Raw genomic sequence first — 13,859 nt, 5'->3', positions numbered from 1 at the left:
GGGACTGCCCTGTCCTGCCGCGAGGACCAGAGGCACCGCCGGCCGCGGACAGAGCCTCTGTCGGCCCCCGGGCGCTGCCCCGTCCTGCGCCGGCCGCGGACAGAGCCTCTGTCGGCCCCAGGGCCGCCCGGCCCGGCTCCTCCCGCCGGCTCGGGGCCGCCCGGCGCGGAGCGGAGCGGCCGCGACTCGGGCCCGCAGAGCCTCCGCCATGGCCAGCGTCTCCTACCACATCTCCAGCCTGCTGGAGAAGATGACCTCCACCGACAAGGACTTCAGGTGTGGCACCGCGGGACGGGCCCTGCGGGCGGCAGCCACCTGCGGACGCCTCGGGGCCCTGGGAGGAGGGGGCTGCCCAGAGCGGGGTCCTGCCGCGGCAGCAGCGCTGTGCGGGAGCTCGCAGCGCTGTTGTTTACGGGGCATCAAGCCCACTGTGTCCTGGCTCAGGGGGCATGGCCAGCGCCGCTCCCCTCCCTTGCCTAGACTGGTGCTTGGTCAAAGTGGAAGGGGGAATAAGTCCGGGCAGCTGGACTCCAAATTGTTATTTGTTTTGTGAATAAAGAACATCGTAGCAGAAATGCTTCTAGTATCTTTTGATAATTGGTGAGATAGTCAGTGCATTAAAAGGGGTGAGTAGACCCCCATGACCCTGCGTGATAGATGCTGCACATACTGTCTCTGCTCAGGCTGCTTGGAGAACTTTCTGTGTGATGGGAAAATGTGCCTTCCTAACAGAACTGAGATACTTTTATTTCGTTGTTTATGTCAGCAGAAAAGTTGACATCTTTTTAGGGTTAGGCAGATGGCTCGATATGTAAGGCACTCTATCAAAAAGTAATTAAAACTGACATGTATGAAAGATTTCATTCCTTAGCATATTGTTCTCCCAGTTTCAAACTGGAAGGTAATATTTGGGCCAGACTTGGTATTTTGAGGTCTAAGAAAGGGGTTACTAATAGCCTAAAAGTAGGTTGATTTTTGTAGAAGCTGCTGATGTTCTCAGATGTTAAAATAGGTACTTTATAAAGAAGTCAGTGGTGGAGCAGTTGTACAAACAGTTTTGTTCAAAGAAAGTTACCACTCCAAGTGAGATGTGCCCGACCCCAGGCACGTCATGTCCCAGAGGTACTGCAGGGCCACTTCCTCCCAGCACATGGCTAAACATGACCTGTTATAGGGCCAGGCTTCTCTTGTTGCCCCTCAGGGATGGGTCTGCTGGTGAGATCCCAAGCTCCTGGGGCAGGATGGCAGCAGGCAGCCAGGCCAAAGCGGGATGTGTTGCCGCGGAAGGCTCTGTTCAGCCTGTGGCCATAATTGGTCATGCTGGTTCCACACAGACGCTGAACTGCAGAGTGCGGCTGAAGAGCTCTCGCAGAATCACAAATAGACTGCACGTTAACATCCTAGGGCACATTACTGCTGTTTTCTCAGGCTGGATTCTGGGCTGGCTCGTTCAGGTGTGCCTCACTGCTGCTCAGGAACGGGCTTGCAGGTTGAAGCCTCAAATGATGACCTGTACATGAGAGCTCTTATGTGCTGAATGAGTGACATCAGAGCCTAATTTAAAAAGGAGCTGTCATTTTGTAACAAGAGAGGACTTCCTGGTTCCTGTCAGACGTCCATTCTGTGTGGGGCTAACATTGGAAAGCAGCTAACACACGATAGCCACACTGAGATTTCTTAGAACCTCAGAGTTCTATAACAGCACCTTCTGCACTTCCTGCTCCTGGAAAAAGAGATACTTTCCAGAGCTTCTCAATATCCATTCTGTTCCTGTTAGAAAACTGTCAATTTGGTCTTTGTTTTTCTTTCTAATCTGGAATGGTAGTTACTTGACTGGTTTTGCTCACAGCAATCTAAATGTAGCCTAGTGCACTTCTGAGGTGTAGTTTGCTTGAAGTCATGACTTTCTTTTTTCATTTTTGAAAGTGATAGGGCTTGACCATGTCTGGGGTCATACTACCAGTGCTAAGTTAGACAGAAAGAACAGAGCTAGGTGAATTCTTAGTCCCCAGACTGCTTTTCCTAGGCCAGGTGAAAAACTGGTTAAAAAACCAATCATGATTTTTTTTCTGGCATAGTTAACCATCTTCATTTAGTCGCTGAGAAAAATACACATGCTACATGCCACTTTTAGAGTTTTTGTTTACCTGACCCCTGTTAGTGTTATCTACTTGTTATCTAGTGTTATGTTGTAAGTGTTATCTACTTGTAAAATAGTATTAATTTTCCTTTTTCTTAGGACAGTGTTGTAAGTTACTCTTTGGTAGTGTGTTTTCAACTAGTGTTTTAGCACTAGTTGCCAAATTCTGTCCAGGTGATGCAAAGGTGATGCATTTGTGTCTGCACATCAGCCAATCCACTTTCTCCTTGTGTTCTTTCAGGTTTATGGCCACCAATGACCTGATGATGGAACTGCAGAAAGACTCAATAAAACTAGATGAAGACAGTGAGAAAAAAGTTGTGAAAATGCTTTTGAAATTGCTGGAGGACAAAAATGGGGAAGTACAGAACCTTGCTGTCAAATGGTAAGAGCCTAGGCAGTAATAGTTATGTTCCCTGGCATTAATAAAATCATCACAGACTGCAGAGAGTGTGAGAGCGGAGCCTGGCCCTTGACACCTCCCTCAAACCTCCTTTGCAAGGGACTTTGCTTCTCTGTTGTAGGCACTGCACTTTCTCCCCTTGTAGGCACTCACAAGGGTGAGCACACAGATACCTTTGTAGCAGCAAGAGATGATTTTAGAAGTACTTCAGTGTTCCTGTTACAAACCTTACCATGTGGAAGGTGGAGCCCTAGGATTTTATTTCTTCAGGCAGAAGCATACTTCAAAATTTTGCTCATCAACCTCTTGACCTCTCTCAGGCTTTGAAATCCAGTGCTGATTTTCTCTGTAGATCTGTCTTTGATAGCAATGGTACTAAACATGTACAGCCCTTATAGGCTTTAACTTCAGGTCCAAATCCTTCTCTTCAAAGGAGTTTTTATTGAACTTTATAGTGCACTTGGATTTTTCCCTGCCTTGACTCTTGAGAGCAGCCGGTGCTGTTGCTTTGCCTGTGACCATTCCCATATTTTTTTAATCCAAGTGAACAAAAGTAGCAGGTTCCTCTATTAGTGAATCCTCTGATAAAGGGATCCTGCTGCTGACATGTTCTTTCCCATCTCTTTCCCTAGCATGGCTAAGTGGGCGTGTTCAGTCTAGAAATGCCATTGAATGGCTCAGTTCACCCCAGGACTCCAGAAAGGTGTACCATTTAAAGACAACTTTGGGTTCCTCTGTTTTTTCCTGCTGTGGATCCTATTAGTATTCCTTTCTTTTCAACCACGTGCTGTTTCTATCCCTGTTCTTTCCCTGATATCTTTGGTCCTTTCTTTTTGATTCCAACTGTCCTGACTTCTTTTGGCCCTGCTCCTGTATCTCCTGTATCTGCTTTGGGTTGGTTTATTCTGGGTTTTAAAGCAAAACCATTGGGCACTGAGCAGAGGACCAACTTCTCAACTTCTTTGCGTGGTTATCTCTGGTTGTATTTGCAGTAAGTCCATACTCATTGCAGTCTCTTATCCATCCAGAGTGTGATAATGAGGAGGCCTCAAAATGGAACCAGGAATATTTCCTTTCCGTGCCTAAGGAGGTGCTTAGAGCGAAATGTCAGTCATTCCCAGATAGGTGGCCAGGATCTTTAAGAAGGAGCAGTGTGATGGTTTGAAGGATGAGGACAGTTGGACACTTCATCCTGAGTGGCTTCTCCTCCTGCAGCCTGGGCCCGCTGGTTGGCAAAGTGAAGGAGTACCAGGTGGAGACCATCGTGGACACACTCTGCACGAACATGCTGTCAGACAAGGAACAGCTGCGAGACATCTCCAGCATCGGCCTCAAAACAGTTATTTCTGAGCTGCCACCAGCTGCCACAGGTACACTGTCTGTTCCCATTTGTCACCGAGGGATGGGCAGTCCCAGCTTTTGGCAAATGGGGTGAAATGTAGAGTCCAGAGCCTAAAAGTTACCGATTTTTTACTCACCTGTCAGAGGACAATCTGCGAAATCAGGGGAGGGACAGTAGAGCTGAGGTACCAATGGGATGAAAGACAGAATTAAATGAAAACTTGAGCTGTGTTTGGAACTATGTATCATAAAAATGCATAAGCTTTTCAGGGGATACCTGAGGCTCCCAGCAACAGGATTTTCCTCTGCAGCCATCTCATCTGTCCTGATTAGATCTCCCAGTGATGATTTCTATTTTCAGTGTACAAGGGATTGAATGGTTCCTAGCAGCAAAAAGACTCAGTGTTAACTGACAGCAGAAAAAAATATCTGTCTTGCAGGTTCCACCATGACAGCAAATGTGTGCAAAAAGATCACAGCCCAGCTGACAGGAGCCATTGGCAAGCAGGAGGATGTGTCCGTGCAGTTGGAAGCTCTTGACATCCTGTCAGATATGCTGAGCAGGTACCAGAGGATTTCCTTCTGGCAGCTGTGCATAAAAGGGGGCTGCAGGGATGTGTCTGTTTTTGATTTCTTTATTTCCCTAATCATATTACTGGGACTTAAAAACATAGGATTTGGTTGGCTGCTTCTAGGAATATCTGAGTACAGCAGGTCCCCAGCAAGGATGAGAGATAACATGCCAAGCCTTTCAGTGCTTGGGAATGGCAGTGCCTCTGGTGATGGATCCCACAGAAGCTTAGCTCACATGAATGTGGGAGGGTGAGGGCAAAGCAGGGAGGTTTATTTTAGCCCTATGAGCCCATCACACATGCTTTTTTTTTTCCTGGCTGCCTCTTTCTCTTGTTGCATAAGTCAGAGTGACAGTGTCGTATATCATCTGCATGCAAGAAATTATTAGCACACCCTTGGGTCATCCAGAAGGACACAGTCAAAAACTCCTCCATGATGGAGACAAATAACCTCTCCCTGTGTTTTACAGACCAAGTCAGTGTTCAGACCAAAATGACAAACCCACCCTTCTCCTGCCCCGTTTTTTTCCTGAGCCTTTGACTTTCACCTTGTGCTATGTTCTGTTTATTGCAGGCTGGGAGGAACACTCTACTCATTCCATTCCTCCATCCTGACCTGCCTGCTGCCCCAGCTGACGAGCCCCAGGCTGGCAGTACGTAAACGGGCCATCATTGCCTTGGGGCACCTGGTCTTGACCTGCAGCAGCAACATCTTCTCAGAGCTTACAGAGCATCTGCTGGCAGAGCTGAAGAGGAATGAGTCCACATCTACCACCAGGACATACATTCAGTGTGTGGCTGGCATCAGCAGGCAGGCTGGGCACCGCATAGGTAGGATGAGCAGCTTGAAATGGTGCTGGGAAATGTACATGCATTTTAGAGCAGCTCCTCTTAGTGGTAAAAGAAGAGTGCTCATTGTTCATAATGTATTAGTGGTTTGTGCTTGTGATCCCCTCTGTGGCTCTGCTCTGGTTCTCTGATCTCCATTTGGAATGGAGGCACCAGAGTGTCTCTCTGGCTGCCCTTTGCTAGTGACTAAGATCTTCCCCTCAAGATCCTGCAGCTTTTGCCTGGTTTGAATTAACACCTCCGTGAACCAGGTCAGTGTGTTCACCCCCTTTTAAATGACAGATGGGATGGCAACATATTGTATTACTTGTCTAAAAGACCTGCCAGAGTTGAGATTAAGTTCTAAGACATCTTTAATCAAAGCTCTTCCTGTGACAGAAATGCCAACAAGGGACTGCAGACAGGGAGCGGGGATTACCTGCTGAAAAGCAGCACAGCTGGTTTTGGGGGGCTGCTGGCTCCTTGCCTGTGAGGTCTGGGGCAGGAATGCTCTATCAGGCACAGAAAGGAAGTGGCAGCTGGCTGAGTTCTCTAGCTGCCCAGGTGAGTGAAGGCTGGAATGGATTTTCACTGCTGCTTGCTTTGTCCTTCCCAGGAGAACACCTGGAGAAGATAATTCCTCTGATTGTTCAGTACTGTAACGTGGATGATGATGAGCTGCGAGAGTACTGTTTCCAGGCCTTTGAGTCCTTTGTGAGAAGGTGTGTGCCCTTGGGAAATGCCTCTGCACCATCCAGTGCATCTGTGCCCTCCTGGTGTAAATATGGTGTATATTCAGCATCCTCGAAGGAGGCCTTGCTGCAAGGATCCCTGTTGGAAGACAGTTCATGTTTGAAATCTCTTCTGCACATGCAGAGTTGTACTGGAATCATAAGCTGCTTTACCTCAGCATGTGAGGCTGTCCTTCTGTATTAGTTTTGCGGGAGTGGGAGTTTTCCTTGTCCTTGGAGTGTTCCTTAGCCAGAGGGAACTGCCTCGCTCCTGGTGCCTGCAGGGAGCTGGAGGTGGCAAGGGGGTTGGGCAGAAGAACTGCTGAGCTGCAGCTCTCCTGTTGTTTGGTCAAGCATTTGGAAAAGGAGCCCTGCAGAGTTGCTGAGGTGTTCTCCCAGGAAGGGAGGATTCAATCAGGGTGTGTATGTGTGCATTGACACATCAAACCACAGCTGAAATGCCAACAGTAGGTTTATTTCTTTGTCTTGTTAATAACACTGGGTGACAGAGACACATGGGGACACAGGCTCTGTTTGGCTTAGTTATCCCACCTGAGAGAAGGGCAAGGGAGCTTGCTGCCTACTTCACTCTAACAAAAGTCTTCCTGTATGTCTGTGAGAGTGTATTATCTCTCCACAGGAATTGTACTTCTGAAAACAGGCAGAGGATGACCACCATTAGGTATAATAAATTGGTTTTTCCCACACTGACATATTTAGCATTCCCAGCTGCAAGGTCACTTTGAGTGAAACTATTCCCTCCTTGTAAAATCCCAACAGGATGAAGGCAATTGATTTATTTATTTGTCCATATAAAAATTATTGCATTCTCCCCATAGGGGAATGTAGCCTTGCTTCATTCACAGCAGGAAGGAATATCTTTGGTTCAACTCTTATCATCAGCATGGTCTGTGAAGCCCTTTGTGATCCTTTTGAGATTAATAATATTGTTTGGATATTTCAAACAGCTTAGTCTCCTATTAACTTGTACAATTTTCATTTGTGATAGGTGCCCAAAGGAAATGGAGCCTCACATCTCAAGTGTGATGGGACTATGTTTGAAGTACATTACCTTTGACCCAAACTACAACTATGATAATGAGGAGGAAGAGGAAGAGATGATGGAAACTGAAAATGGGGAGGATGAAGAGCAAGGTGCCTGCTTGTGAGGATGGCTGTGCTCAGCAGAACACGGGGTTAACATTTCTCCCCTTCCTGCTTTCTCCTCCTGGAGAGGGCAGCTCTGAGGATCAAGTGATCCTTTAGCTCCAGTTTTCTCATCATGCTGCACCTTGTTTCCCCTTGTGTTGTTTCTAGAAAGCGACGACGAGTACAGTGACGATGATGACATCAGCTGGAAGGTCCGCAGGGCTGCGGCCAAGTGCCTGGAGGCCATTGTCAGCAGCAGGCACGACCTCCTGCAGGACTTCTACAGAACTCTCTCCCCAGCCTTGATAAGCAGGTTCAAAGAGAGGGAGGAGAATGTCAAAGCTGACATCTTCAATGCCTACATCTCCTTGCTGAAGCAAACACTGCCTACCCAGAGCTGGCTGCACTCTTCAGATGCCTCTGGCAAGGATGACGTTCCCCTGACAATGCTTCAGAACCAGGTGTGTGAGCAGGTGGTGCTGGGTTAAATCACAAAGCAGTGAGAAGTAGGTGCCTTGGGAATGTGGCTAGCTGAAAGAGCCCTGGGGCAGGCATCTAGAGCACCCCTGATCCAGAGAGGGCTGGCTGTTCAGTGTCTGTTTTCTGCCATGCCCGGGGAAAGAGTGCTGGCACAGCACAGGAGCATGGGAGTACAGCCAGCACTGCTCCTCCACCAGCTCTGACATGTGTGCAGGCTGAGTTAGGCAGGGTGGCTTCTGGGTGAAGTGTCTGGCTGGTGCTTTACTACAGCTATTGCTCAGGAAACTCATTGAATAAACTGTGGTAGAAATGCACCAGAGTGAGCCTCAGAGAGCAGCTGGGATAACTGAGGTGTCCCATTTTCATTTGCTTCTCCAAACTGCAGGTTCCCAACATCATCAAGGCCTTGCACAAGCAGCTCAAAGAAAAGAGCATCAAATCAAGACAGGGTTGTTTCAGCCTTCTGACAGAACTGGCCAGTGTTCTTCCTGGCTGCCTGGCAGATCATATACCTGCACTTATCCCTGGTAAGCTTGTCTGTAGTCTAGGGTGAAGCAGCAGGGCTGGCAAAATCCATTCTGAACACGTGCTTCTTGCCTGTGTGTTCCAGTTTTATTCCTGTGAGTTATTCTGCTCAGCATTAGGACAAACATACGAAGTTATCCTCTGTGCTGATGTGCTGAACAGTTCCCATGTTAATTCTGGCCTCTGCACTGAAAGCCAGGATAAAAATGTCAAGTTCATTTCCACAGTCCCCTGACAAGATGCTTTTGGGAGGGCCTATTCCAATCTCCTCTGAAAGCAGCTGAAATTGTACTGTTACCACACTGAGATCAGAAATACAAATGCCACTTCCATTTGCAAAATGCAGTGGCATCTAAAAAAATCTTTATATTGACTGATTCTTTAATTTGCACCACAACATTTTCCTCTGAGCTGTCTGGCCGGTGGGCTTATGAAGCATCCCGCTGCTGTAAGGCTCAAGTCCCACCTTTGCTTTTGGTGTGATTGTACAGTGAATATGAGAAAAGTCTTCTGTGATTGTCCCTGGCTGGATCCATGGACCTCCTTCTTTGGGAAAAATACGACATCATATTTTCTTCTGCACAGGTATTGTTTTCTCCTTGGTGGATAAATCCAGCTCCTCCAATATGCGGATTGACACTCTGTCTTTCCTCCACGTCCTTCTCTGCAACCACCAGCCAGAGGTATTTCACCCTCATGTCAAAGCCCTGCTGCCTTCTGTTGTGACCTGTATTGGAGACCCCTTCTATAAGATCACGTCAGAAGCTCTGCTGGTAACTCAGCAGCTTGTGAAAGTTATGAGGCCTTTGGACAAACCTTACACCATTGATGCCAAGCCCTATGTGAAGGACCTTTTCCCTGGTACTCTGAAGCGGCTGAAGGCAGCTGACATCGACCAGGAGGTGAAGGAACGTGCCATCTCCTGCATGGGACAAATAATTTACAACTTGGGAGACCATTTAAGCACTGACCTCCAGCCAACCTTGAAGATATTTCTGGAGAGGCTCAAAAATGAAATCACCAGACTGACAACAGTCAAAGCATTAACCTTAATTGCTAGTTCTCCACTTAAAATAGATTTGAGACCCATCCTAGGGGAAGGTCTCCCCATTCTAGCATCCTTCTTGAGAAAGAATCAACGTGCCTTGAAACTGAGCACTCTGAATGCTCTGGACATCCTGGTAAAGAACTACAGTGACAGCCTCAAGCCTGCCATGATTGAGGCTGTCATAACAGAGCTCCCCGTCTTAATTACCGAGAATGACATGCACGTGTCCCAGGTAACCATCATGTTCCTCACGACTTTGGCCAAGGTTTATCCGTCCTGTATCTCCAAGATCAGTGGCTCTGTCCTTGCTGAAATCTTTCAGCTTGTCCACTCACCTTTGCTTCAAGGAGGGACCCTGAATGCCATCATCGACTTCTTCCAGGCACTGGTCCTGACAAAGACAGCTGCCGTGGGTTACCCGGAGCTGATGAAGCAGCTGACAGCGCCCGTTTACTCCTCGGGCTCGGCCGGGGCCTCACTGACCTTGCACAAACAGGCGTATCACTCCATCGCGAAGTGTGTGGCAGCCCTGTCCTCAGCCTGCCCAAAGGAAGCCCCTGCGACAGTGAGCCAGTTTGTCCAGGATGTGAAAAGTCCCAAGTCCAGCCCTGCTGTCCAGGTGCTGGCTTTCCTCTTCCTGGCAGAGGTGGGCCGCACCACGAACCTCAGTGCTCAGAGGGAGCTCAGAGCTGTCATCCTGGAAGCGTTCTCTTCCCCCAGCGAAGAGGTGAAATCCGCCGCCTCCTACGCGCTGGGGAATGTCAGCGTAGGGAATCTGAAGGAGTATCTGCCCTTCATGCTGAAGGAGATCGGAAGCCAGCCCAAGCGGCAGTACCTGCTGCTGCACTCCCTGAAAGAAGTGATCAGCTGCTCCCCAGCTGACAGCCTCACGCCTTACGTGGAGGATATCTGGGCTCTGCTCTTCAAGCACTGTGAGTGCACCGAGGAGGGGACGCGCAATGTGGTGGCGGAGTGCCTGGGGAAGCTGACTTTGGTGAACCCAGCTGAGCTGCTGCCCCGGCTGAGGAAACAGCTGTTAGCAGGTAATGGGTAGGACAATGACCAGAGCGGGGAAATGCTGCCTTCTGATGGAAATTTGTTTTGTAAACTGCTTGTGGGTACAACAAGGAGCAAAGCCAGTTGAGAGGAGAGCAGGTAATAAGGTGGATCTCTCTGCAAGGGGGATCAGAGGAGCACTGGTATGCACAAGAATGGGAAAGTACGGGGAAAAGAGACTACACAAGGAGTAGTTGATAAGAAGAATCCTCTACTCCCTTATCTCTGTAACACGTGTAACAGGACCAAGGGCAGAATATGTACTAGAGTTACAGCAGTGATTTTCTCCCTTGATTTTTCACTGTTTTCCCCTCTTTATTGCAGGCTCCCCACATGCCCGGAGCACTGTGGTTACTGCCATCAAGTTCACAATTACAGACCAGCCTCAGCCCATCGATGCTCTCCTGAAAGGCTGCATAGGTAGGCTGGTTTGGACAGGGGTGTGAGCTGGGGGCATGAGAGGTTGGGTGTTGTTAGCAGCTCAGGGATTTTCCATTCCTGTGTGAACCTCATCTACTCTGGTTAGTTTTTATCAGTATTTCTCAGCTTTTTGGATTAAACAGCAACCCTGTACTGTGAGTCTTCGCTAAATGCACTCATGCATCGCTCTTGGGCATGTTCCATTGGTTTTTAGAGTGCTTAAGTTATTTCTGCATGTAAACTCAGAATTCCAACACCCCACAAAAAGGATATTCAGAAGTATAACCTACATGAGGATTGTTTGATGTCCAAGGAGCCCACACATGGATCTGTTGTCTAGAACTGGCCTTTCTGTTTCAAATAAGTTTGATCAGATGGGATGTAAGCAAGAAAAAATCCCCCACAACTTCCTTGAATAATAAAGCTGCTTATTCGACTTTAGGGTGAAGCAGCTAGAGTCACATTTGTTTTTATGCCCAAATGCAGGATAGTCATGTTTCTTTACTGTATCTCAAATGGAGGGAAAGCATCTCAAATAGCTCTGACAGACTGTGCCACTAGTTATTTTACCATAAATGCTTTCATAACCAGCCTCCTTGAAATACATCCCAATGTACTTTAAAATACTGCAAAAGTGTTGCATCCTGTTGGCTGCAAGACTGACTGATGTGTTCTTACCCCACAGGTGACTTCTTACGAACTCTGCAAGATCCAGACCTGAATGTTCGCCGCGTGGCTTTAGCCCTGTTTAATTCTGCTGCTCACAACAAGCCTTCTTTAATCCGGGATTTACTGAAAACAGTTCTCCCCAGCCTGTACAATGAAACCAAAGTGCGAAGGGAGCTCATCCGGGAGGTAACTGGGCTCGGCTGGGTGCCACACAGTGACTCACAGCGGCCTGCGAAGCCCTGAAGGAGCTGCTGCCCTCTCTGCTCGTTGGTGACAGCTGTACTCTTTGTCTTGGCTCAGGTAGAGATGGGGCCATTCAAGCACACAGTGGATGATGGCCTTGATGTGAGGAAAGCTGCTTTTGAGTGCATGTACACCCTGCTGGAAAGCTGCCTGGACCGGCTGGACATCTATGACTACCTGAACCACGTGGAGGATGGGCTGAAAGATCACTATGACATTCGGGTAGGTGCTGTGCCCTGACTGATGTCATTTTCTGTGAGGGCCTGGGCTGTAATCGGGCTGTGTATCCCCAGAGCCCTGTGCAGTGTCCTCAGGGCTGTCAGCTCTTTGCAGACACCTGCAGCACTGCACACACCTGGGCTAGCTGCAGCTCCAGCCCCCTGGCTGCCAGGGATGCACTTCCAGCTCAGCAGAGCCCCTCACACCAGTGCAGAGGAACTCAGCCAGGGATGCACTTCCAGCTCTTAGCAGAACCATTCACACTAGTGCAGAGGAACTCAGCAGGGTGCAGGTACAGCCCAGCCTGTCAGCAGAGCTGGGTGCCCCAAAGCACCAACCCGTTTCCCTCCCCTCCTGCCCAGATGCTGACGTTCATCATGCTGGCGCGGCTCTCGGTGCTCTGCCCCAGCGCTGTGCTGCAGCGGCTCGAGCGGCTGATCGAGCCCCTCCGGGCAACCTGCTCCACAAAGGTAAGCGCAGGATCATGCAAGGGCCCGGGGTGGCTCCTGCCCGAAGTTGCCTCTGCTCCTGGCCTTCTCCCTCAGTGCTGCTGAGCCACCCTCACTTCCCCAGCTGGAAAGTTCTGTGCTGGCCTTTGCTGCTGTGTTGGTTCTGTGGCTGTATGGGCTTTTCTAAATGCAGCTGAAAACGGGGCTTTGGATTTGCAGGTGAAAGCTGGTTCGGTGAAGCAGGAGTTTGAGAAGCAGGATGAGCTGAAGCGCTCCGCCATGCGGGCAGTGGCTGCTCTCCTGACCATCCCTGAGGTGGAGAAAAGCCCAGCAATGGCCGAGTTTTCATCCCAGATCAGATCCAGTCCTGAAATGGCATCACTTTTTGAGAGCATTCAGAAAGATTCTGCTTCCTTTCCCACCTTGGAGTCAATGGACATGAGCTAAGATGTTTTTCCACACCACCCTCCTGCCCTTGGGATGATGGGTGGGGAGGAACAAATGCCATTGAGCTGCTCTCTTGCCACAGCCAAGTCCAAGTCCCTGGGCAGCCACAGGAGAAACTGGGGATGGTGTGTTAAATGTGACAGCTGGACATGACTGGCTTGATCCAGCTGTATTCCTCTCAGACACTTCAGAGATTTGAAAGGAGACCTGAGGTCAGGGAGTATACCCTCATGTAGGGGAGGGGCTGGAAGATTAATATCCCCATTTTTTTAGGAAGTTTTAAGGGGTGCACAAAGCCATTGCAGTTGTGGTTCCATGAACAATGGAAATGACTTCCTCAAATACTCCTTACTGCAGTACAAAGGTTTTTTTAATCACTGCACATGCACTTTCTACCTTAAATTGCCCAAGAATGTATTTATAGTGTTTAACTAAAAAACATGGCTAAAAACTGGAAGCCATGTCTTCATCCCAGAGGCCTTTTGGGAAAGACTTGCACCTGGCAAGCTGCCGAGGCTGCACAGGACAGGGGGGTTACCTGACACCCCCACTCTCCTCCAGGGGTTCAGTTTGGCATTTGGGCAATACAAAGCTTTGTTGCTTTCATATTTATGGTTTATTCATATTAGCTTTCATATTTATGGTTTTGACTGCAAAATACCTCAACTGTCTTCCCTGAAGGATGATTAGTAACTGTTTCAGTTACTTAAAGCTTTGCTTTTTACTAACACTGTCTTCTCTCCCCACTTGGAGCACCTTGGTGTTGGTGTCACCAGCCAGAAGGGTCTAGGGGTCCTGGTCAAACACTAGCAGCAGGCGCCTGCAGGAGCACCAGTGGTCGGTGGCAGGCAGGAGCCAGGGGTGCAAGCACACAGCCCACAGTGGGTGCTGTGCTCAAATCCTGCTTTCTGTGAGAGAAAATGCCTTAAGAGACAAAGGTTCTAGCAGCCAACTAGAAGATGAGGCCATCACAACACATTGATCTAGCCATGGGCTGCTCTGTGCTTTCTTTTCTCTTCTGACAGAGTGGTTGATGTGAATAGTATTTATAGTGCTGTGTGAAAGGACATCTATTGTCTGGGTGTATAAAAAATAAAATACACTTGTGAAGCTGCATACCCTGTGTTCACTGACCATCG

The 13,859-nt window shown here is 48.7% G+C and overlaps 1 protein-coding gene across 2 annotated transcripts; it reads left to right on the top strand.

Moving 5' to 3' along the window:
- The first annotated feature begins 79 nt into the window (after positions 1-79).
- On the top strand, positions 80-13,836 carry LOC110477113 (cullin-associated NEDD8-dissociated protein 1). Of its 2 annotated transcripts, XM_021542561.4 has the most exons (15): positions 81-276; positions 2,382-2,525; positions 3,759-3,913; positions 4,325-4,448; positions 5,031-5,287; positions 5,901-6,006; positions 7,025-7,170; positions 7,333-7,625; positions 8,030-8,171; positions 8,755-10,260; positions 10,598-10,693; positions 11,379-11,548; positions 11,663-11,827; positions 12,187-12,294; positions 12,493-13,836. In XM_021542561.4, exons 1-15 carry the CDS (start codon positions 209-211, stop codon positions 12,718-12,720), a joined length of 3,708 nt encoding a protein of 1,235 aa, XP_021398236.2. In that variant the 5' UTR covers positions 81-208; the 3' UTR covers positions 12,721-13,836. The 2 variants fall into 2 exon arrangements, with proteins under 2 accessions (XP_085446364.1, XP_021398236.2); XM_085590238.1 differs by lacking the exon at positions 12,187-12,294 and having other exon boundaries at positions 80-276; positions 12,493-12,859.
- Positions 13,837-13,859: the final 23 nt, after the last annotated feature.

The sequence above is a fragment of the Lonchura striata genome, chromosome 12, assembly GCF_050655825.1.
Source record: "Lonchura striata isolate lonStrDom1 chromosome 12, ASM5065582v1, whole genome shotgun sequence".
NCBI lineage: Eukaryota > Metazoa > Chordata > Aves > Passeriformes > Estrildidae > Lonchura > Lonchura striata.
This window is presented reverse-complemented; position numbering and strand designations above follow the sequence as displayed.

What these genes read in the sequence shown, in the direction of transcription:
- LOC110477113 (XM_021542561.4), top strand. Translation starts at nt 209, where the DNA reads ATGGCCAGCGTCTCCTACCACATCTCCAGCCTGCTGGAGAAGATGACC. An exon ending in TCCACCGACAAGGACTTCAG is followed by an intron (nt 277 to 2,381) that starts GTGTGGCACCGC and finishes GTGTTCTTTCAG; the next exon opens with GTTTATGGCCACCAATGACC. An exon ending in TTTGAGTCCTTTGTGAGAAG is followed by an intron (nt 6,007 to 7,024) that starts GTGTGTGCCCTT and finishes CATTTGTGATAG; the next exon opens with GTGCCCAAAGGAAATGGAGC.